Raw genomic sequence first — 20,476 nt, forward strand, 5'->3', positions numbered from 1 at the left:
AGAGGGGCAAAGGTTTAAAAGTAATATCAGGAAGTATTACTTTACTGAGAGAGTAGTGGATGCATGGAATAGCCTTCCTGCAGAAGTGGCAGCTGCAAATACAGTGAAGGAGTTTAAGCATGCATGGGATAGGCATAAGGCCATCCTTCATATAAGATAGGGCCAGGGGCTATCCATAGTATTCAGTATATTGGGCAGACTAGATGGGCCAAATGGTTCTTATCTGCCGACACATTCTATGTTTATATATTTCTAAACTAAAACAAATGTGTCAACTTAATAGTTCATTATGTACTAGATGTAATGGATAGCTTGACACTCTGCTCCATATGATTTGGGAGTGTCCGAAAATTGCGAAATTCTGGTCAGAGGTTCATGAGTTCCTGAATTTGAAGTTAGGACTGCAGGCGGTATGTGCTTCTGAAAATAGCTTGCTTGGACTCGTCGATGATTTGTTGCAAACCAAATACTCTAAGAAGTTGTATCGACTTCTAATGTTCTATGCTAGGAAATCTATTTTACTGAATTGGAAACCTCCTAAAGTCCCCTCAGTCCAGTGCTTCTCAATTATTTTCTGTCATGCCCCCCCCCCCCCCCCTAGGAAGAAGAAAACATTTTGCGCCCCCCGCGCGACTGTAAATAGTATCATTTGTCTATAAAATTGTTATAAGTACACCTCTGCATAACACTGTATCCTTATTAACATATAAGAGAATAAAAAAAAAGAAAGAAATGTGGATCGGACACACACTTATGGGGGGATCTGTGGATGACGGACACTTATAGGGGGGATCTGTGGCTGGCACTGTTACAGGGGGATCTGAGGCTGGCACTGTTATATATGTGCCATCCACAGACCCCCCACCCCATAACAGTGCCATCCACAGACCCCCCACCCCATAACAGTGCCATCCACAGTGCCCCCCCCAGCCCATAACAGTGCCATCCACAGACCCCCCACCCCATAACAGTGCCATCCACAGTGCCCCCCCAGCCCATAACAGTGCCATCCACAGACCCCCACCCCTTAACTGTGCCATCCACAGATTCCGTGTGCCCGCCTCCGCCGTTTAAAGTTATTAAACATGCCCCCCTCACTCCTAATAGTACCGTATATCCGAATTTCTTCTGTATAATGCCGGCAGGCGGGCCGGGCGGCCGGCGCGTCCCTCAGTGACGTCACTTGTCTGCGCCGCCTGCTTCATTCATAAAGCAGGCGGCGCAGGCACGTGACATCACTGAGGGACGCGCCGGCCGCCCGGCCCGCCTGCCGGCATTATACAGAAGAAATTCGGATATACGGTACTATTAGGAGTGAGGGGGGCATGTTTAATAACTTTTAATTCAATAATACATTTTATATTAGTATACCGGAGGGAGCGGTGGGGCGGGGCTATAGTACAGTGACCCCACCGCCCCACCGCTATTGCCGGCCCCCAGTCCCTGTCCCTCCCCCGGCCCCCGCTCCGTACATCGCGTCCAGCGCCTGCGCCGGCCTCTGATCAGACGGGAGATGAGCGCTTCCACAATGGAAGCGCTCATCTCCCTGCCGCATATTACACTGCGAGCTGTCGGCCGCCCGGCGCCCCTGTTGCTATGGCGCCCTGGGATTATGGCTGGCTGCTAGAACATTGGTAGCCTGAATGGGGGTGTGGTGGTGTGCAAGAGGGAGTGAATGATACTGTACTCATGATATAATAACCATGAAGCAACAGCGACAATTCAAGCTTGATAGACGTTTGTGGAATCTGTTTAATGTTCCAAATCGCTGTTGAAATGTCCTGATTTATGTGCAGTTGGCAAACCTCCCCACTTGGCCATACCTGTGAAGGGGAACTTACCTGCTTTCCGGCGCTGGCTCCCCACTTCATTTCTTCCAGACCTGGGCTGCTCTGCTGCGCTCCCTCACTGAAAAAATCCGGTTTGACATCACCGCAGCCAATCACTGGCCGCAGAGGAGACCGGATCCTCTTGCATCATGTGACCTAACAGGCGCTGGTCATCGCAGCAGCTAATGATTGGCTGTGAGTGATGTCAAACTGGGGGGAGGTTTATCAAGCTGGTATAAAGTAGAACTGGCTTAGTAGCAAACAGCAACCAATCAGATTCCACCTTTCATTTTCCAAAGGAGCTGTGATAAATGAAAGGTGAAATCTGATTGATTGCCATGGGCAACTAAGCCTGTTCCACTAGTTTGAAAAATCTCACCCTGGATGTTTACAGAGAAGGAAACCAGCAGAGCATCACCGGTCAGGAGGAGCGGGAGCCAGCACAGGGTAAGTAAGCTTCCCTTTACAGGTCCGACAAAGTGGGGTGGTTTGGCCGCCCCCCCCCCCCCCCCAATCTTTCATTTTTGCATAACCCCTTTGGCCTCTTTCACACGGGCATCCTCTATTTGCTCCGGATGCGTCGCATGTGCATTGCGAGAAAGCCACGCGAGTGCGCACGCAACTTCAGTCAGTTTTGACTGCGATTGAGCTGTTCAGTTTTTATCGCGCGGGTGCAATTCGTTTTGCACGCACGTGATAAAAGAACTGAATGTGGTTAACACAGACCCGAACCTGGACTTCTTCACAGAAGTTCGGGCTTGGGATCGGTGTTCTGTAGATTTTATTATTTTCCCTTATAACATGGTTATAAGGGAAAATAATAGCATTCTTAATACAGAATGCATACTGCATACTAAAATGTCAATTGAGGGGTTAAAAAAATAAACTCAGCTTATCCAATTGATTGCGCAGCCGGCATCGTCTTTTTCTTTCAGGACCTGCAAAAGGACCTTCTATCTTCATTCAGCAGGACCTGCGCTGATGTCACCACGCTCAGCACATGGTGAGCGCAATTACGTCATCAAAGGTCCTGAAAGAAGAAGAAAGAAGACGATGCCTGCTGCGCGATCAAGTGGATGAGGTGAGTTATTATATATATTATTTTTTTAACCCCTCCATCAACATTTTAGTTAGCATTCTGTATTAAGAATGCTATTATTTTCCCTTATAACCATGTTATAAGGGAAAATAATACAGTGAACTTACTTTAATGGAGTCCAGGGTTGCTCATCCCTATCATCTCCTAGCAACCATGCGTGAAAATCGCACCGCATCCGCACTTGCTTGCAATTTTCACTCAGCCCCATTCATTTCTATAGGGCCTGCATTGCGTGAAAAACGCTGAATATAGAGCATGCTGCGATTTTCACGCAACGCACAAGTGTTATGCGTGAAAATCACCGCTCATCTGCACAGCTCCATTGAAGAGAACGTGTCCGAATTCAGTGCGGGTGCAATGCGTTAACCTCACGCGTTGTACCCGCGCGGAAAACTCGCCCTTGTGAAAGGAGCCTTTAACTTTTGACAAACCCATCAAGTTTATACAAAGACTCAATATTTCCTGCGTTGACCCTTCTGCAATTCACCTTGGCATACTGGATATCAGCTTCTGGGCCAAACCCTTCTTGCCAAATCAGTGCTTGGAGTTTATCACAATTTCTGTACCTGAGATCTGGGGAGTTTCCTGGCCATAGTTATCACTTCTGCCTCGTGATAGGGTGCTCAAAAGCATTGTTCATGACCAAATTGCTCCTGGATTGTTGGCAGAAGTTGCTCTTTAAAGAATGGCATTCAAAACATTCTCAATCACAGTAGTGTTCTTAGGCGAAAATGCGAGTGAGCTCAATAACTCAAGATGAAAAGCAACCCCACACATGAATGGTCTCAAGATGCTTTACTGTTGACATAGCACAGGACTCACCTTCTTGCTCACTTTTTCTTTTCTGGATAATAATTTCTCCAGATGTCTAAATTATAATTTCTAAAGAAACAGTCTAAAGGGGGCTTCCTTAGAAAAAAAAAAATATATATATATAAAATACGCCAGTTCTCTGCAGTCCATTTCCTGAACATCATGCAGAATGTCAGTCTGTTCTTGATGATTCTCTTGGAGAGATGTGGCTTCTTTGCTGCCAGGCCATTCTCCAAAACCCATTGCCTCACTATGCAGATCCACCCACACCTGACTTCTGTCATTACTGAGCAAGCTCTGCACTGGTGGTGAACCGATCCTATAGCTGAATCCTAGCACTTGTGGGACTTTTTTGGGCATCCTGAAGCCTTCTTCACTACAATTTATTTATTTTACTCACTTATATAGCGCTGACATATTCCACAGCACTTTACACACATTAGCATCACGCTGTCCCCCAGGGGGCTCACAATCAAAGTTCCCTATTAGTATGTCTTTGGAGTGTGGTAGGACACCATAGTATCTAGAGAAAACCCACGAAAACACTGGGAGAACATACAAACTCCATGCAGATGTTGTCCTTGGTCGGATTTGGACCCTAGAGCTTCAAGGCACTGTGGTGGCTGATAAATGGTTGATTTTGGAGCAGTCTTACAAGCAGCAATGTCCTTGCCAGTGAAGCCCCTTTGATGCAAAGCAATGATGACTGCACATGTTTCCTTGGAGGTAACCATGGTTGACAGAAGAAGACAAGGATTTCAAGCACCAGCTCCTTTTTTTTTAAAGCAACCGCTCTGCTCTTCTAATTCAATTAGCATGACAGAGTGATATCAGCTGCCTTGTCCCTATTAATGCTTTCTCATGAGCCAACTAGAAGATCAGTGAAGTTAGTAGGTCTTTTTTCTGGCAGGGCTGAAATGCAGTGGAAATGGGGTTTTGGTGATTAAGTAAATTTGATGGCAATGAATGGCTCTGCAATTAATTGCAATTCGTCTGGTCCCTCTTCATAACAATCTAGAGTTAAAAGGGGTTGTCTCATCTTGCCGTTAACTAAGGCAAGATGAGACACCGTCCCGACCACCTCCCGGCTTGCTGTGCTACGCTGTTTCCGTAGCTCTCATGCACTGCAATGGGAGCCATCGAAACAGCGAGCTCCAGAGCACTTGGCTGTTTCCTGGCCCGGACGGTGTCTCATCTCGCCTTAGTAACAGCCAGATGACACACCACCCATTTTAATGCAAATTGTTTCCATAAAAACTGAAGCAACAATCTTTGTAAAAAAACCAAAACTTGTAGTCAGTCTCAAAACTTTTGGACACGACTGCAGTATCAAGGACAGATCAGAAATGTCCTCGGCTACTAAAATGCTTCCTGCCAGGGCCTATCAATACCTTCTTACTACACACGTAACGAAATAAACACATCTAATACAATTCTTCAGCTCAGGAGCGTTTGCCTAGGTACGCTATCCACATATTCATAGTTGATCCTGGAACACTTTTCATGATCTGCTCTATTTTTTATTGTTATGGCGCACCAGTTACATGAATACTTGTACGTAGGGTTGTTGCTCCCAATGTGGGCAGCTGAGAATGGGAGAAGCCATCGTGACTGTAAAGAGACCTATAGGAGAGAAGTCTCTTCCTATTGTTGGCGTTAAAGGGTAAACTATGCCCACCGCAACGAAGCACATAAGAATCAATCAAAATAAACAGCGCCATTAAAAGGTGTATCCCCCTTCAAATGATATACCAGAAATGCATGAGAGGTGCAGGTCCCACCTCTGGGACCCTCATTCGATGGTATGATGATTGACAGCTGACACCGTATACCATACATACAGTTCAATCGGGACATGCCTGTGGTTGTGTTATTTACATGGCTCTGCGCGTAACTTCCATAGACTTCAATGGAGACTCTGGTGGCCGTGAGGTTGGACTGGCGGCTATCAGGCATGTATGGCACGTCTAGTGTATAATGGGAATACCATTTTAATGTTGGAAGACGGTAAAATAAAGAGTCAGCGGAGCGAGTCTCTAGTCTCAGATATTTTATTTGCAAAACATTTGACTAACCTGTTTTGAGCTGGATGCACGTAATACAGCGCACGCACACACGTCAATCAATGTGCAAGAATGTAAAACTATATACAAAGGCAGACTCTATATACAATGTAATGCACACAACCCCTCCCCCGCAGAGGAGCGCCACCCCTGCATTCTCTGCTGACATGAACAACATGACCTATATGAAAAGGAAGAAGGTAATTGCTTTTAACCATAACTAGAAGGAATCCATCTTTGCGCCTCTCCCAATGTAGAAACTGTGCACGATGCACCTTCCCTAAAAAAAAACTGTATTGGGAACAATTAAATTACAGTCGCAAAAATACCTTATGGTTGAGTCCTGCAAGCTATGGCCAAACTAGTAGCGTTGGAACTACAACTCTCATCAGTGCCAAAATCTAATGCTTAGAGTTGTCGATTTACACCCTCCCAGCGTGCCACGGCTTGCAAGTCACTGCTTTATGCTACCTGGAGCCTAGTATTGAGCACAGCGCCACTAAAGAGAATCAGGCCGGGTTGCACTACTACATACAGCCTGAGGACAGGTGTGGCGCTGTGATGGGAGGAAAACAGTCAGGTTTTTTTAAAGCCTGTACAACCTCTTTAAGTCATCACTTTATGCGTTTCTTGGAAAGCTGGCTGTCCTTTAGACATCGGATATGAGAGCACCACCCAACTTTCCTAGACTCCTAAATGTCAAAATTGGCCCCAAAATACATTGATACACACCCAAGTCTATATCGCTCCATAACAAGGCAGATTTGCCATGCCGAAGTCTGGAAAAGCTGAATGACCATACCAATAAAAGCTGTCCTGGTGTCCAATTTGTACAACATGGCTGCTTCCACGTGTTGTAGATGTATACAACACATCATAGAAAGTGACCCAACTACCAACATATAGCTCCCATAGGACTTGCCACCCGGCTTTCCCATAATCCTGCATAGCACCCTGTGTAACTGTGCATTAATATGGCAATGATGCATTGACCATTATATTCTATGATTTGTGGTGATGTCAATGTCACCTTTGTTCCTGTCAGTAGGCAGAGAGGATAAATCCTGGGAACCTGACACTTCCCTGCTGGGTACACAAAATGTTTCGTCCAGCACAATGGGAAATTTGCTTCCTAGGGAGTGCCAGTTCTGTGTGCCAGTCTGATGCAACACGTACTGTGCTAACAAATAATGAGAAAGGTAGTGTGAAGACTGCAGACTGAGAACTTCTGCACAACTTCTTGCTTAAATAACAATTACACAATATAAATCGTACCATCCCCATTGTGGATCTGGAGTGCCGCCCATTGCAGTGGGAGAGGAGAAGGGGGCGACACTCGCCTGCCAGCCTCTCTGGCACTAGAATACAGATTAAGGCTACTTTCACACTAGCGTCGGGGCTCCGCTTGTGATCTCCGTTTGAAGGGTCTCACAAGCGGCCCCGAACGCATCCGTCAGCTACCAGTGCATTCTGAGTGGACGCGGATCCGCTCAGAATGCATCAGTCTGACAGTGTTCAGCCTCCGCTCCATTCGGGTGTCCCGCCTGGCCGTGCGGCGGCCAAACGGATCCGTCCAGACTTACAATGTAAGTCAATGGGGACGGATCCGTTTGAAAGTTGACACCATATGGCTCAATTTTCAAACGGATCCGTCCCCCCATTGACTTTCAATGTAAAGTCTGGACGGATCCGTCTGAACAACTTTCAGACTTAGAATTTTTTCGAAACTATAATTGCAGACGGATCCGATCTGAACGGATCCAAACGTCTGCATTATAGGAGCGGAATCCGTCTGTGCAGAGAGCAGACGACCCGCTCTGAACGGTAGTGTGAAAGTAGCCTAAATAAGGGTAGAAACTACCTACTGCAAGGTTCCTCCAAAGACATATCCAAGAAAGGAGGATCCAGGCCAGGATTAGGGGGGGGGAAAAATGGCTGCTTTCTTTCAAAATCAGTGCACCAGTCCATGGGTGGTGGATGTATTGTAGCATAGCCCCTTAAATGCAAGTCAGCAGCAATGCCAGACAAAGCCTGCAGTCAGGTGTGGTGTTGTTTCTGGATAGCAGCCATGTTTTTCTTGGATAACACTTTTCTACAGTAAAGTAAAGAAATGCTGTCAAGCTGTTTCTCAATTATATGTTTCTGGACTAGCAAGGTGACAACCAATCTGACGGCCATAACAGTGAGTTTATCATCCAGCTTTTCCATGTTCCTGTATATCACATCTGCCTAAGCTACAGTGTCACAAAGTACACATTTATTATAACTAGGTAGTTTTGCCATTAAAAGGGATTTTCTGGGACTCTAATATTGATGACCTATCCTCAGGACAGGTAATCAATATCAGATTGGTGGGGATATGGACATGGTGGAAAGCACACTTAGGCGAGTAAATGTGGCCTCTTCCTTGGCCTGCGACATCACGTCCATCAGTCACATGGTCAAGAGAATGAGATTGAGCTGCAGTACCCAAGCACAGCCACCATACCATGTATGGCGCTGTGCTTGGTATAATCCAAAGAGGTTGCAGTCCTCATCCAATCGTCCCAGCCCCTTCAAAAAGCTGATCTGTGGGGGTGCCAAAAGTCAATCTCCCACAAATTATATACCGATTACTTACAGGGGTTCTCCAGAAATTAAAGGGTTCTGCAGTTCACATCTGATTGGCAGGGGGTCCGACACCCGGGACCCCTGCCGATCAGCTGTTGAGAAGGCAGCGGCGCGGCCTTCTCACTGTTTACTGCTGGCCCAGTGACGTCACAACTTGTATCAACTGGCCTGGGCACAGCTAAGCTCCATTCAAGTGAACAGAGCTTAGCCCCGCCCCGGCTATTGATACTAGTCGTGACGTCACTGGGCCTGCGGGTAAACAGTGAGAAGGCCGCGGCGCTATTGCCAGCGCCGCTGCCTTCTCAAACAGCTGATCGGCAGGGGTCCCGGGTGTTTGGACCCCCGCCGTTCAGATGCTGATGATCTATCCAGAGGATAAATCAGTTTAAAAAAAAACTGCAGAACCCCTTTAAGTCCTTTTACTGAAGTCTCTGCAAGCTGCCTCTGTAAATAGAAGATTGATACTTACCTGCTCCCGCATGTCTACGTTTCAGTCCCCAGAGTGGTTACGATCAGCAGTCACTGGGCCATGGTCCCATGCTCCACTGCAGTCAATACCTGGCTTCAGTGATTATGTGCGGCTTGTGGCCACGTAACGCTGAAGCCAGTTATTGCTGTAGTGGAGCATGTGACTACACCATTCACCTACAGATATAAAGAGTCCGGGGACACGAACATGGACATGCGGAAGTCAGGCGGGGAGCAGGTATGTATGAACTTTTTATGTATGGAGGGAGGCTGCAGGCATTACAGAGAGTCTTAATTCCTGGAAACACCTAAGGAATCAGGGAAGCTTGTGATAAGCTCTATAGGAGCTGTAATGGTGGTCATATAGTTTCCCACCCAGGCTTACCAGATACAGATGAACGAATTTTAGGAGGACGTCTATTAGACTGTTATGTATTAGGGATTGTTACTGAATACAGAACTAACCCCCCAGAGGTAGAAATGGGTCACCAAAACGCTAAAGCCTCAGCACCAAACGGATAAAGCCCCCCACCCCGAAGTATACAGATGAAGGAGTTAAAAATCAGGCATGGCCTTCTGTGTCAGAAGTAAAACAAAACTCCCACGACAATGTATCTCCACATATAATCACCATTTTACAGGTGTGGTGTGTGTAACCACTGGCAGCACCACCCAACAAAAGGTAAAGAAAAAACAAAGGAGGGTGCAATGTCCAAGTATGGCAACAGGTGCTTACCCACTTGTATAGAATGAAAAGCTTGAGAAAGGCTCATGTATGAGCCGAAACGTCGCTCTTTGCCACTTAATGGGTGAATAAAAACATATATTTCATTGAAGATTCATCTGGAGTGCAGTCCGATTTTTTTCATTTTATATATATATAATGAAAAATCGGGACTGCACTCCAGATGAATCTTCAATAAGTCCATGTGTTTTTATTCACCCATGAAGTGGCAGTCTTCTGGACTGCAGTCCGATTTTTGTTCTATACAAGTGGGTAAGCACCTATTGCCATACTTGGACCTTGCACCCTCCTACTTTCCTTTTTTCTTTTGGATGGTGGCTGCCGGTGGTTTTTTCTACATATATATATTCTACATAAAATATTATCACTATGGAAAATACATGTTTATTGCGTCTCCTGTACTGAGTTTCACCCTGTATTATACTCCAGAGCTGCACTCACATTCTGCTGGTGGAGTCACGGTGTACATACATTACTTATCCTGCATTGATCCCGAGTTACAGCTTGCATTTATACTCCGAAAAGAAATGTAATATATGTACACAGTGACTCCACCAGCAGTATAATGACTCTGGAATATATACAGGTTGTAACTCGGGATCAATACAGGATAATGTAATATATGGACACTTTGATTCTACCAGCAGAACAGCGAGTACAGCTCTGCAGTATAATACAGGATGTAAGGGTACTTTCACACATGCGGCAGGACGGATCCGACAGGCTGTTCACCCTGTCGGATCAGTCCTTCCGCTATTTCACCGTGCCGCCGCTCAGTAACCACTGACTATAATGGGGACGGAGCACCGGCGCAGCACGGCAGTGCACGGCGAAAGGCCGCCGGACTATAAGTCCTGCATGTCCGACTTTTTAGTCCGGCGGCCTCTCACCGCGAACTCCCCGTCCCCATTATAGTCAATGACGACAGAGCGGCGGTCCGGCGAAATAGCGAAAGGACGGATCCACAGGGTGAAGAGCCTGTTGATCCGTCCTGCCGCAAGTGTGAAAAGTACCCTAACTCAGGATCAGTATGAGATAAGTAATGCAATGTATGTACACAGTGACTGAACGTTTTATGTAGATTCATTCTATACGGACATACTCTTTAAACTAAACTTTCTTTGGAGAGTCTAATACATACATACATATGAGACAACTCAAACAGTCACATAATACATAAAAATAATCTACTTAATAGAGGAGAACAAGCCACAGCAAATGTATCTAATTACAATGTTTCTACAATAATTGTCACAACATTAAAAAATGAAAGCACAGGGGCCGCATTACTAATAAAGGTTATAAATTAAATTTTCTCATATAGTTCGTACAAGGCTATGGTAAAAATGGGCTTCATAAATATATAGGTCAAAAGCTCCTGGTACTGTACTCTAAATACTCTGTACTCCTGTGGTAAAAAATGCATAGACTATTACCTCCTCCCCTATATCTCCTGTCTGGATAGCTAGGACAATTAACTGAAATCAAATACTGGACAGCCAAGTGATCTTAGGGGGAAGAAAAAGTTGAGATATTTTTTTCTTAAACTTGCAGGGGTTAACTTGGTTTTGTTGGATCCTTGACCCCTGTAAATGTCAGTGCCCAAAGAGAAACTGTCTCGGCAAAGGAAGTGTCCAGGTTTAGTGCTGGCATGGCAAAAAAATATATAATAATGATGTTTGCAGTCACAGACTGGTAATGCAGGAGGTCGCACATGTTCTAGGTATCCCCACTGGTAGGGGAGTTACTTGGGATCCTCCACTGTGGCCTTTACTGAGGTCGGCCATCTTGGGGTATTTGACTTTCTTCTGGTCAAGCTCGTTCTGAGCCCAAAGAAGTAGTTTAAGGAGTTTTGCCCAATTGGGTTGTGGACTCTCGTTCTCGTAGTCTAAGACGGCCTGGTTAACTTCACTCCAAAACCTGTGAGGACATAATAGATCCTGGTTACTGTAGGCGCATAGGAATATTGGAGATAAGCGGTGCTGGCACGCTGTACCTACAGAGCCTGTGGTTGTTGACAACAAAAAATAAGGGTGCAAATGCAAAACTGAAATAAAAGGCCAGTGCAATAAGATGCCCACCTCAGTGGGCACACAGAGCACCATGACTTCCTTAAAAGGGAGTCTGAAACCAACCTGACCGGTTTTAAACCGATCACATAGTTTCAGGGGACACAGAGATGACACAGTGACAGATGGTACCTTTGTTTAGTTTTTCAGATCATCCAAATCACCCAAAAAGTAGTTTTTATGATATGCTAATGAGCCGTCGCAAGTGCCCAGGGGCGGAGAGTTCACTGCCAGGAGCGATTGCACGCCAGTAACTGGCGCATGCGCACTGCATATCTCTGTGCCTCCGCTTACAGTGGGCAGAACACTGCGCATGCCCGGGCCAGGCAGCGATGCGCGAACGGCCTATATGAAAATATGATGTCACAGCACCACAGGGCTGGCCAGAGTTTACTGAGGGGCGGAGTTAGGCGTGAGTGAGGCGGGGGAACTTGGGCACTTTCAGAAAACTCTCCGGCCCTAGGCAGCTCATTAGCATATCATAAAAACGATTTGAATGATCTGAAAGACGAAACAAAAGGTACCATCTGCGTCATGTCTTTGTGTCCCGCTGAACTATGTGATCGGTTTAAAACTGGTCAGGTGGGTGACAGACTCCCTTTAAAGGGGTTTTTTCGGGGCTTTTCAGCTGTATGAAGAGAAGAAATGCGTAGTGCGCACGTGCCGCCTCTTCTCTCTTCCTGCTTACCACAGACATAGCTGCAGTGAGCAGGAAGAGAGACAGGAGACGGCGCGTGCCTTCTCTTATACAGCTGATGGGCGGGGGGTGCCGGGTCTCGCCCCTCGCCAATCTGATATTGATGACCTATCCTGAGGATAGGTCAATATTAAAAGCCTAGAAACCCTGAAAAGGATAACTGTCATATTTTCACTCAAAATGTAATTTTCCTATATGTTGTTGCTGCTGTGGTGATAATCCATAATCACTAATTACTGTATTCACATACCACTTGTTTAATAAAGACTCCGTCCATAGCAACCGCTCCTCACAAGACTTCTTTCTGACTATCTTCTCAAGATGGCCGCCGATGCCCTTACCCTGAGGGCCAAGACCTCCCTCCCCAACTACCCAGAATTTAATTCGGGCTCATCTCGGGAACCCAACCAATCGGCTTTTCTCCAGACTTAAACACGCCCTCTCCTCCTGAGTAGTTTGATCGCAAATTTTTATCGCAAATATTGGCACTATCCCAGTCCACGGGAGGCGCGCACGCAGCGTTCAGGACTGCCCGCTACTGCACACCTCCATCTTCTGTATATAGAAGATAGGAGACAGAGGACACCTAGCAATGCTGTTTAGCCGCACCACTGAAATGCCTGGGGAAGGAAAGAACATGCTGCAATTACTAGGTAATTCAATACCTACACAAAAGTATTAATTAGGGAACTAAGGTAAACTTAGTCAGACCAATCCAATTACATAAAAAAAATTAAAATAATTTGACAGTTACCCTTTAAATATGTACTAGGAAATATTGGCTGCTTGTTTTTTGTTGAAATGCAGTGCCATTTTACCTTTGGGGGCAATACCGGACTCCTAGGCAGAATAATCCCAGTAGGGGAAGTTACAATTTTGCTTCAAACACGTTTTTTTGCTGCCCCCTGTTGGCTGCAATAGGCATAAGTGTGGATTTGTAAAATGCTATCCACCTGCCTTGTACTGTAATCCTATGTGGATTTTCAGTAAAATGTGACCCATGTGAATTGACTCTACTAGGCCAGGGGTTGTACAATATTAGAAAACATTGGCTGCTTTCTTCCAGACACAGCACCACACCTGTCCATTCGTTTCTGCGATCCGCTCCATTCAACGGAATAGGACAGAGCTTCAGTACCTGTGGCCAGCACAATGCACTGTCCCACAAGTCATATTTTTTTACCACATATCTCCCTTCAATGTTGCTTTTCATCTTGATTTCTGCTATGTACATTTTACATTTCTAGGCCTCCCAGTTGTCCCCGCTATGGCTCTCCCTCCTTTTGGTAGCAGATATACTAATTGCCAGCCTTTATTATAATTTTATTTGATTTCATGCGATTTTATTACTGGTACTAGCATAGTTATTGCCGCACCAAGTATGCGGAAAGTATTGCCAGCATGTAGGATTATACCTAGGAAGATATATGTAAATGGGGTTTAGTTAGTAAGTAAATAGAATTATGTAAAAAAAAATGCAGTATATGAATAGGTACATGGAATCATCACATAGTCCAGTCCCAACTTTTAGCAACGGTCCGGCGGAGTAAAGTCCCAGTACAGGTTTTGTGAGGATCATAACAATATAAAAAGCGATCCTGGTCCCCCACTTTGATTATACACCACTGAGGAAAAAACCATGATGGTTTTCGAAACGCGTCTGGTGAACTGAAGAATATGCTGCCATAGCGTCATTTATACAGCTGAATATAAGGTTGTTTGAAGCGCTTACCATCTGTATTGGAGATTATCACACACAGCCACGATACCGACTTGGCGTCCCTGGATTCCCAACCCGCATGCGCAGAAAAATCAAAGTGCCGGCACTAGTGCAGGGATTGAATACAGATACCAGCAGCCGTAAAAGGTTCTATGGAGTAACATCACGTATGTATAAACTGCTCTGCTATCAACCAACAATTCCGAGCTCTGCGAGATTCTGGTAAGCAGAAGCCATACAAACCATATGATCGGATGCGTTTGTGTCCGATACGGACTTGAGATCTATCTGAACGGGACTGCATGAGTATAGGATAGCAGTGCTTGATTCAGCCTGATCTAAATACGCTTGTTCAACCTATACTCAGCATATAGAACAGTAAATCTGCCCTGGTGCTGCAAAGGAGATTTACCTCTGCCGCTGCATCATGTTCAGCAAATCACCAAATGGAGATTCTTCTGGATTGTCGAAAGCCAACAGCGCCAGTGTCCGCTCCATCTCCGTCAAACACTCTCTGCTCTCCTCCCCCTGCTCAGCCAGCTGCGTCTGGGCGAACTCCAGGGCGGCTTTCGGTCTCCCTCTGTCTGATCAGCTCAATGAGATGTTGTTGCTGAAGAAGCAGAAGAAGAGTAGATGACTATACGGTATATAGTAAATAGGCCTCCAGAGCAAAGTGAGGATTATGATAAGCTTGTGGACGAAATTTCTCAAAAAGCAAAAAAAGGGAGATATTGTAGTTATGGGTGACTTCAACATGCCTGGTGTAGACTGTAACATCTCTAGTGCTGCTCATCTATGCAGGAGTAGGAGTAGAATTCAAGCACTAAAAGGAGCATCTCTGCAACAGCTAGTCTAGTCACGACCAGAGGAGAAAACATTCTACATTTAGGCGGACACCGTTCTCAAGTCTGTCTCTGCGCTGCTGGAGGAAGTGCCAAGGAGTCACAGGCTTCTACAAAAGTTTGGCACTTCCACCAGCAGGCTGTGCAACAGACTTAAGGGGTTTTCCGAGATTTTAATATTGATGACCTAACCTCAGGATAGGTCCTCGGTATCTAATCAGTGGGGGTCTGACAGCCTGAACCCCCTTCGATGAGCTGTTTGAGAAGACAGCAGCGCTCGCAGCTTTTCCTAGGCCGAGTGACCACACATTCATCTGTCACATGGCCCAGGCACAGATCAGCCCCAAAGAAGTGAAGTGGGCTGAGCACGATACCAAGCACAGCTGCTATACAATGTACGGCGCTGTGCTTGGTAAGCTGTGAGAAGGCTGCAGGGCTCAAAGGAGGGCGGGTGCCTTGTCAAACACTGATGACCTTCTCAGGATAGGTCATCAGTATTAAAATCTCAGAAAACCCTTTTAACTCTATGCCAACTTCCTTGCAGGCGTAGATTTAAACCATTTTCAGTGCCAAAAACTGGTGTGGAAAATGATAAATGAGTCGGGCCTGACAACCTGCCCGTTTCTTCATCTACGCCATGACGCCTTCTCTATCCACTTTGGAAAAGTGACGTGAGCAGGAAAAAGTTACAAATTTTGTTGCATGGTATTTTGCGGCAAAATCTGCGACTTATATACGGCAATATTTTTTGGTATATATGTTAATGAATACCCCTCCTTAGTCTTCATAAATGGGGATCTGGTGTCAGAGGTTGAGGTGGAAGAACATTTGGGTTCCAGTGACCACCAATGTTTATGATTTGACATAAAAAGAAACTGTGAACAATCATACACTACAACAAACGTATTAGACTTTAGAAGGGTTGTGCAAGAATCAGGGGGTTTTGGCAAACTCCCCCATTCTGCTGAGTCTGCAAAGGGAAGGTGATTTAGGCCCCTTTCACACGGGCGAGTATTCCGCGCGGATGTGATGCGCGAGTTGAACGCATTGCACCCGCACTGAATCCTGACCCATTCATTTCTATGGGGCTGTGCACACGAGCGGTGATTTTCACGCATCACTTGTGCGTTGCGTGAAAAACGCAGAATATAGAACATGCTGCGATTTTCACGCAACGCAGGCCCCATAGAAGTGAATGGGGCTGCGTGAAAATCGCAAGCAAGTGCGGATGCGGTGCGATTTTCACGCACGGTTGCTAGGAGACGATCGGGATGGGGACCCGATCATTATTATTTTCCCTTATAACATGGTTATAAGGGAAAATAATAGCATTCTGAATACAGAATGCATAGTAAAACAGCGCTGGAGGGGTTAAAAATAAAATAAAAAATAATTTAACTCACCTTAGTCCACTTGATCGCGCAGCCCGGCATCTCTTCCGTCTTCATCTTAGCTGTGTGCAGGAAAAGGACCTGTGGTGACGTCACTCCGGTCATCACATGATCTTTTACCATGGTGATGGATCATGTGATGACCGGAGTGACGTCACCACAGGTCCTTTTCCTGCAATCAGCAAAGAAGGAGACAGAAGAGAAGCCGGGCTGCGCGATCAAGTGGACTAAGGTGAGTTTAATTATTATTATTTTTTTTATCCCAAGCCTGAACTTCTCTGAAGAAGTTTGGGTACCAAACATGAGCGATTTTTCTCACGCGAGTGCAAAACGCATTACAATGTTTTGCACTCGCGCTGAAAAATCGCGCATGTTCCCGCAACGCACCTGCACCTTTTCCCGCAACGCCCGTGTGAAACCAGCCTTACCTACTTCCCAGGGCCAGCTCCCTGCTTCTTCTCCTACAGGCATGCAAAGCTCCACTTGGGTCCATGATGTCAAAATCCAGTTTAACATCGCTTGCAACCAATCACAGGCTGCGGCGGTGTCCGGCTCCCCTTGTGTTTTATGATCATTTGTCAGGACGCAAGGGGAAGCTAGACACAACCTGCGGGCTGTGGGTGATGTCAAACCAGATGTCGACATCCATGAAGCCCAGTGAAGCATCGCAGGCCTGTGTATTAGGGCTCATTCAGATGGCCGTATGTTTTGTCCCGCACCCCGTCCGCATTTTGTGGAATGGGTTGCGGACCCCATTTATTTCAATGGGACCGCAAAAGATGCGGACAGCACACCGTCTGCAGTCCACATCATTGTTCTATTCTGTGGCGCTGCAAAAAAGATAGAGCATGTCCTATGTTTGTCAGTACAACTCGGCTCCGTGGCCTCATTCAAGTCTATGGATCCGCAAAAAAACGGAATGCATACAGAAACACATTCCTTATGCATTCAGTTTTTTGCCGACAGACTGAACTGTTCACAGAAAAAACCGATCAGCATGTAAAAAAACAAACAAAAAAAAAACAAAAAACATACGGCCCGTCTGAATGAGCCATGAGTTATAGGAAGAAAAAAAAATAAATTGGGATTACAAAAACGAAAAAATGAGCAAAGTCACTATACTGATGGGGATAAGGCTGTCGCTGACCATTTGAATAGTTCAGTATTGTCAGAAGGTGGCTTTCAACATTGTAACTTGTATGGGCATGACATTACTGCTGGCTGTCAAGGCTCAGGAGGCTGATGTTCTGGTGTGAATTGACACATTTAAAGTATAACAAGGCCATGGGTCCAGAAAGGCATTCACCCCAGAATCCTTACAGAACTACCATCTGTGGTTGCTGCTCCTCCTACTGATTTGTTTAACCAGTCCCCTCCTTACAGGGGATGTTCCTGAGGATTGAGAATGGCCAACGGTTATACCTATCCACAAGGAGGTTAACAGAGAAGAAGCTGGAATCTACAGACCAGATAGCTTGACCTCAGTAGTAGTAAAAATTATGGAAACCCTCCTGAAAAAGAAGATAGCCGGCCACCTAAAAACCAGCTATCCAAAAACGGCATGATGTTTCACCGAGGGCAGATGATTCCTTTAAAGGGGTTAACCAATACTTAAACTGCCCCCCATATGCGGGCCCCTCACCAGGGAAATATACTTACCCCGCTCCCTGTGCCACTCTGGTCACTGCCACCGCTGCTTCTCCCCTGCGCCGATGAAACATCCGATGTCACCCACGATGCTAGGGAGGCTCGTCCCAGTTCTCGCCTGCTCCTCCCAGACACCGGATGTTTTAATCGGCGCAAGGGGAGAAGCAGCAGCGGCAGTGCGGTGACCAGGGAAGTGGCACAGGAGCGGGGGCGCGTGGGTAAGTATATTCCCTGTGAGGGGCTCAGCATTGGGGGGGGGGGGGGGCAGTTTTGTAGTATTGGATAACCCCTTTAACTATGTCGCAAAAGTGCTGGTGAAGGTGGCACCACGGACATTGCCTACCTGGACTTTAATAAAATATTTGATTGGACTTAATCTCCGAATAGTTCAGTAGATTCACACTTTGCTAGTGAATGGACACCAGAGTGTTAGTAATGGTGCGCCTTCTGAGGGGAGATGTCACGAGTGGTGGTCTCAAGGTCTTGTCCTGGGTCCTATCTTTTTTAATATTTTTGTAGGTGACATAGGTGAAGGTTTGGTAAAGCAGATTTGCTTGTTGCTGAGGATACAAAAGTATGTACCAGGGTATATATTCCTGTAGGCATTAGTAAATGGAAAAAGAAATAATTTATTTGGATAAAGTGTCCAAACAATGTAAGTAATGCAATTGGTGAAAAGGAACCCTCTGCATCACATTAGCAGTCCTGTGTTAGGCAAGACTTCAGAAGACAAGGATCTATTGGAAAATCTACGTAAGGGTACGGCTACACGGCACAACAGCGTCACAGCCAGGTTTTGCCGAGTAGGGTCGATTAAAAAAACTGCTAGATTTCTTGCTACGGATGCAGCGATCCATTCATTTCTATGGGATCATCGCTACTCAGAGAACCTGGCCGCAACGGCTGTCGCTGGGTAGCTAACGCCAAGTGAATTTAAACATGCCTATCCTAGATAAGTAATAATATAAGGGAAGAATAGATCAACTGGTGGGGGTGGGGGGGCTTTTTCTGCTTTAAATCCCCAAGGTTTCTATGACATGCTCTGAACTACTTTTCCATGTGGATGAGCTTCTTGCTAGGGTCCTCACAGTGTAGATATCGTCGGGCCTACCATAACAAGAAGAAAACACTTAAAAGGAACCTGTCATCAACTTTATGCTGCCCATACTAATGGGAGCATAAAGTAGAGACAGGTGAGTTGATTTCAGTGGTCTGTCATTAAAAAGTTAAAAGTAAGTGGTTGCTGAGAACCAACATCACAATCATTGCAGCCCAGGGCTGGAAAAGAGTCACGGCCACCTGAGAAGAGTCATGGCTATTCATGAATCCCTGCTCTCCTGCTGATGACTGTCTTCTACCTAGTTTTCTCCCTTTCTCTCTAGGAGAGAACTGCCAATCATCAGCAGATGGACGGGAGAGCAGGAGATTAGGAATAACCAGGACTCTTCTCAGGTAGATCTGACTCTTTTCAAGGCCTGGGCTGCAATTATTATGATGCTGGTTCTCGGTAACCACTTACTTTTAGCTCATGAGTGACACACCGCTGACATCAGCATTTCTGTCACTAATTTATGCTGCCCTCAGTGAGGTCAGCATAAAGTTGATGACAGGTTCCCTTTAAATAACATGGGACTTCCTTTCCCAACAGGACAGCAACTCTGCAGGGTCAAAGTCAAAAGCTATGGTCAAAGACCAGAAATCCCATTTACCACTGTGTTCCTTCCTTTCATAAAGTTTATATATCCCACAAAACAGCTCCCCATACATCACTTCTAGGACTCCTTTGAGCATGACGTGTGGGAATGGGATGCTGGGAATAAGCAGTAACCCTTTAGTTTAGTATAGAGTCACGTTCAAACCCTGCACACCCCCCTAGTCTGACCTGCAGGTGGAAATAGAGGTACGCGGTGAGTGTCCAGCAACTCCGGATGTAGGGAGTTTATTAAGGCGATGGCTTCCTGGATTTGTCCTTTAAGAATCATCTCCCGAATCTTAATCCTTTCATCCAGACTCTCCAGGTCTACGCTGGGCTCGTACCAGACTCCATCCGAAAATTTCTCTGCTGCCTCCTTGAACCCCTCTGCATTGAAGAAATTAACCAATTAAAAAAACTGAAATATGCATCTCAAATTGAACTCAATATTAAATCCGTATGCAGTGAGCTGCAGGGAGAAAGGTATTTATAAAAGGTGCAGAATGGGTAAAAAAAAACAAAAAAAAAAAACATAAAAAGGATCATGACGCACCTCACTGATCCTGGTGTGCCCAGTCAGCAATCACTGGATGAGGAGAGGATCCAATAAATCCAGTGATTAGAGACCAGCAGGGAACCAGGAAGCAATGGAATAAAAGCAGCAGGGGAATGGTGAGGAGAGTAGTGCTTGCTTTATTTTATTTTCAACTATTCAACCCCTTAATTTAAAAAAGAAATACCCAGCTGGACAACCCTTTAATGAATTGATGAGGCTGCCTAAAAGGGATTA

The 20,476-nt window shown here is 45.7% G+C and overlaps 1 protein-coding gene across 1 annotated transcript in view; it reads right to left on the bottom strand.

Annotated features, from left to right (window-relative positions):
• Window positions 1-11,165: 11,165 nt before the first annotated feature.
• The window catches only part of GID8 (GID complex subunit 8 homolog), a 29,122-nt gene continuing 19,811 nt past the window's right edge, over window positions 11,166-20,476 (bottom strand). The window contains 6 exon segments of the mRNA XM_040436487.1: window positions 11,166-11,392; window positions 11,394-11,547; window positions 14,526-14,680; window positions 14,682-14,723; window positions 19,876-19,896; window positions 19,898-20,073. Of these exon segments, the coding sequence (XP_040292421.1) occupies window positions 11,372-11,392; window positions 11,394-11,547; window positions 14,526-14,680; window positions 14,682-14,723; window positions 19,876-19,896; window positions 19,898-20,073 (569 nt within the window). The 3' untranslated portion in view covers window positions 11,166-11,371.

This window comes from Bufo bufo, chromosome 6 (genome assembly GCF_905171765.1).
Source record: "Bufo bufo chromosome 6, aBufBuf1.1, whole genome shotgun sequence".
NCBI classification, from domain to species: Eukaryota; Metazoa; Chordata; class Amphibia; order Anura; family Bufonidae; genus Bufo; species Bufo bufo.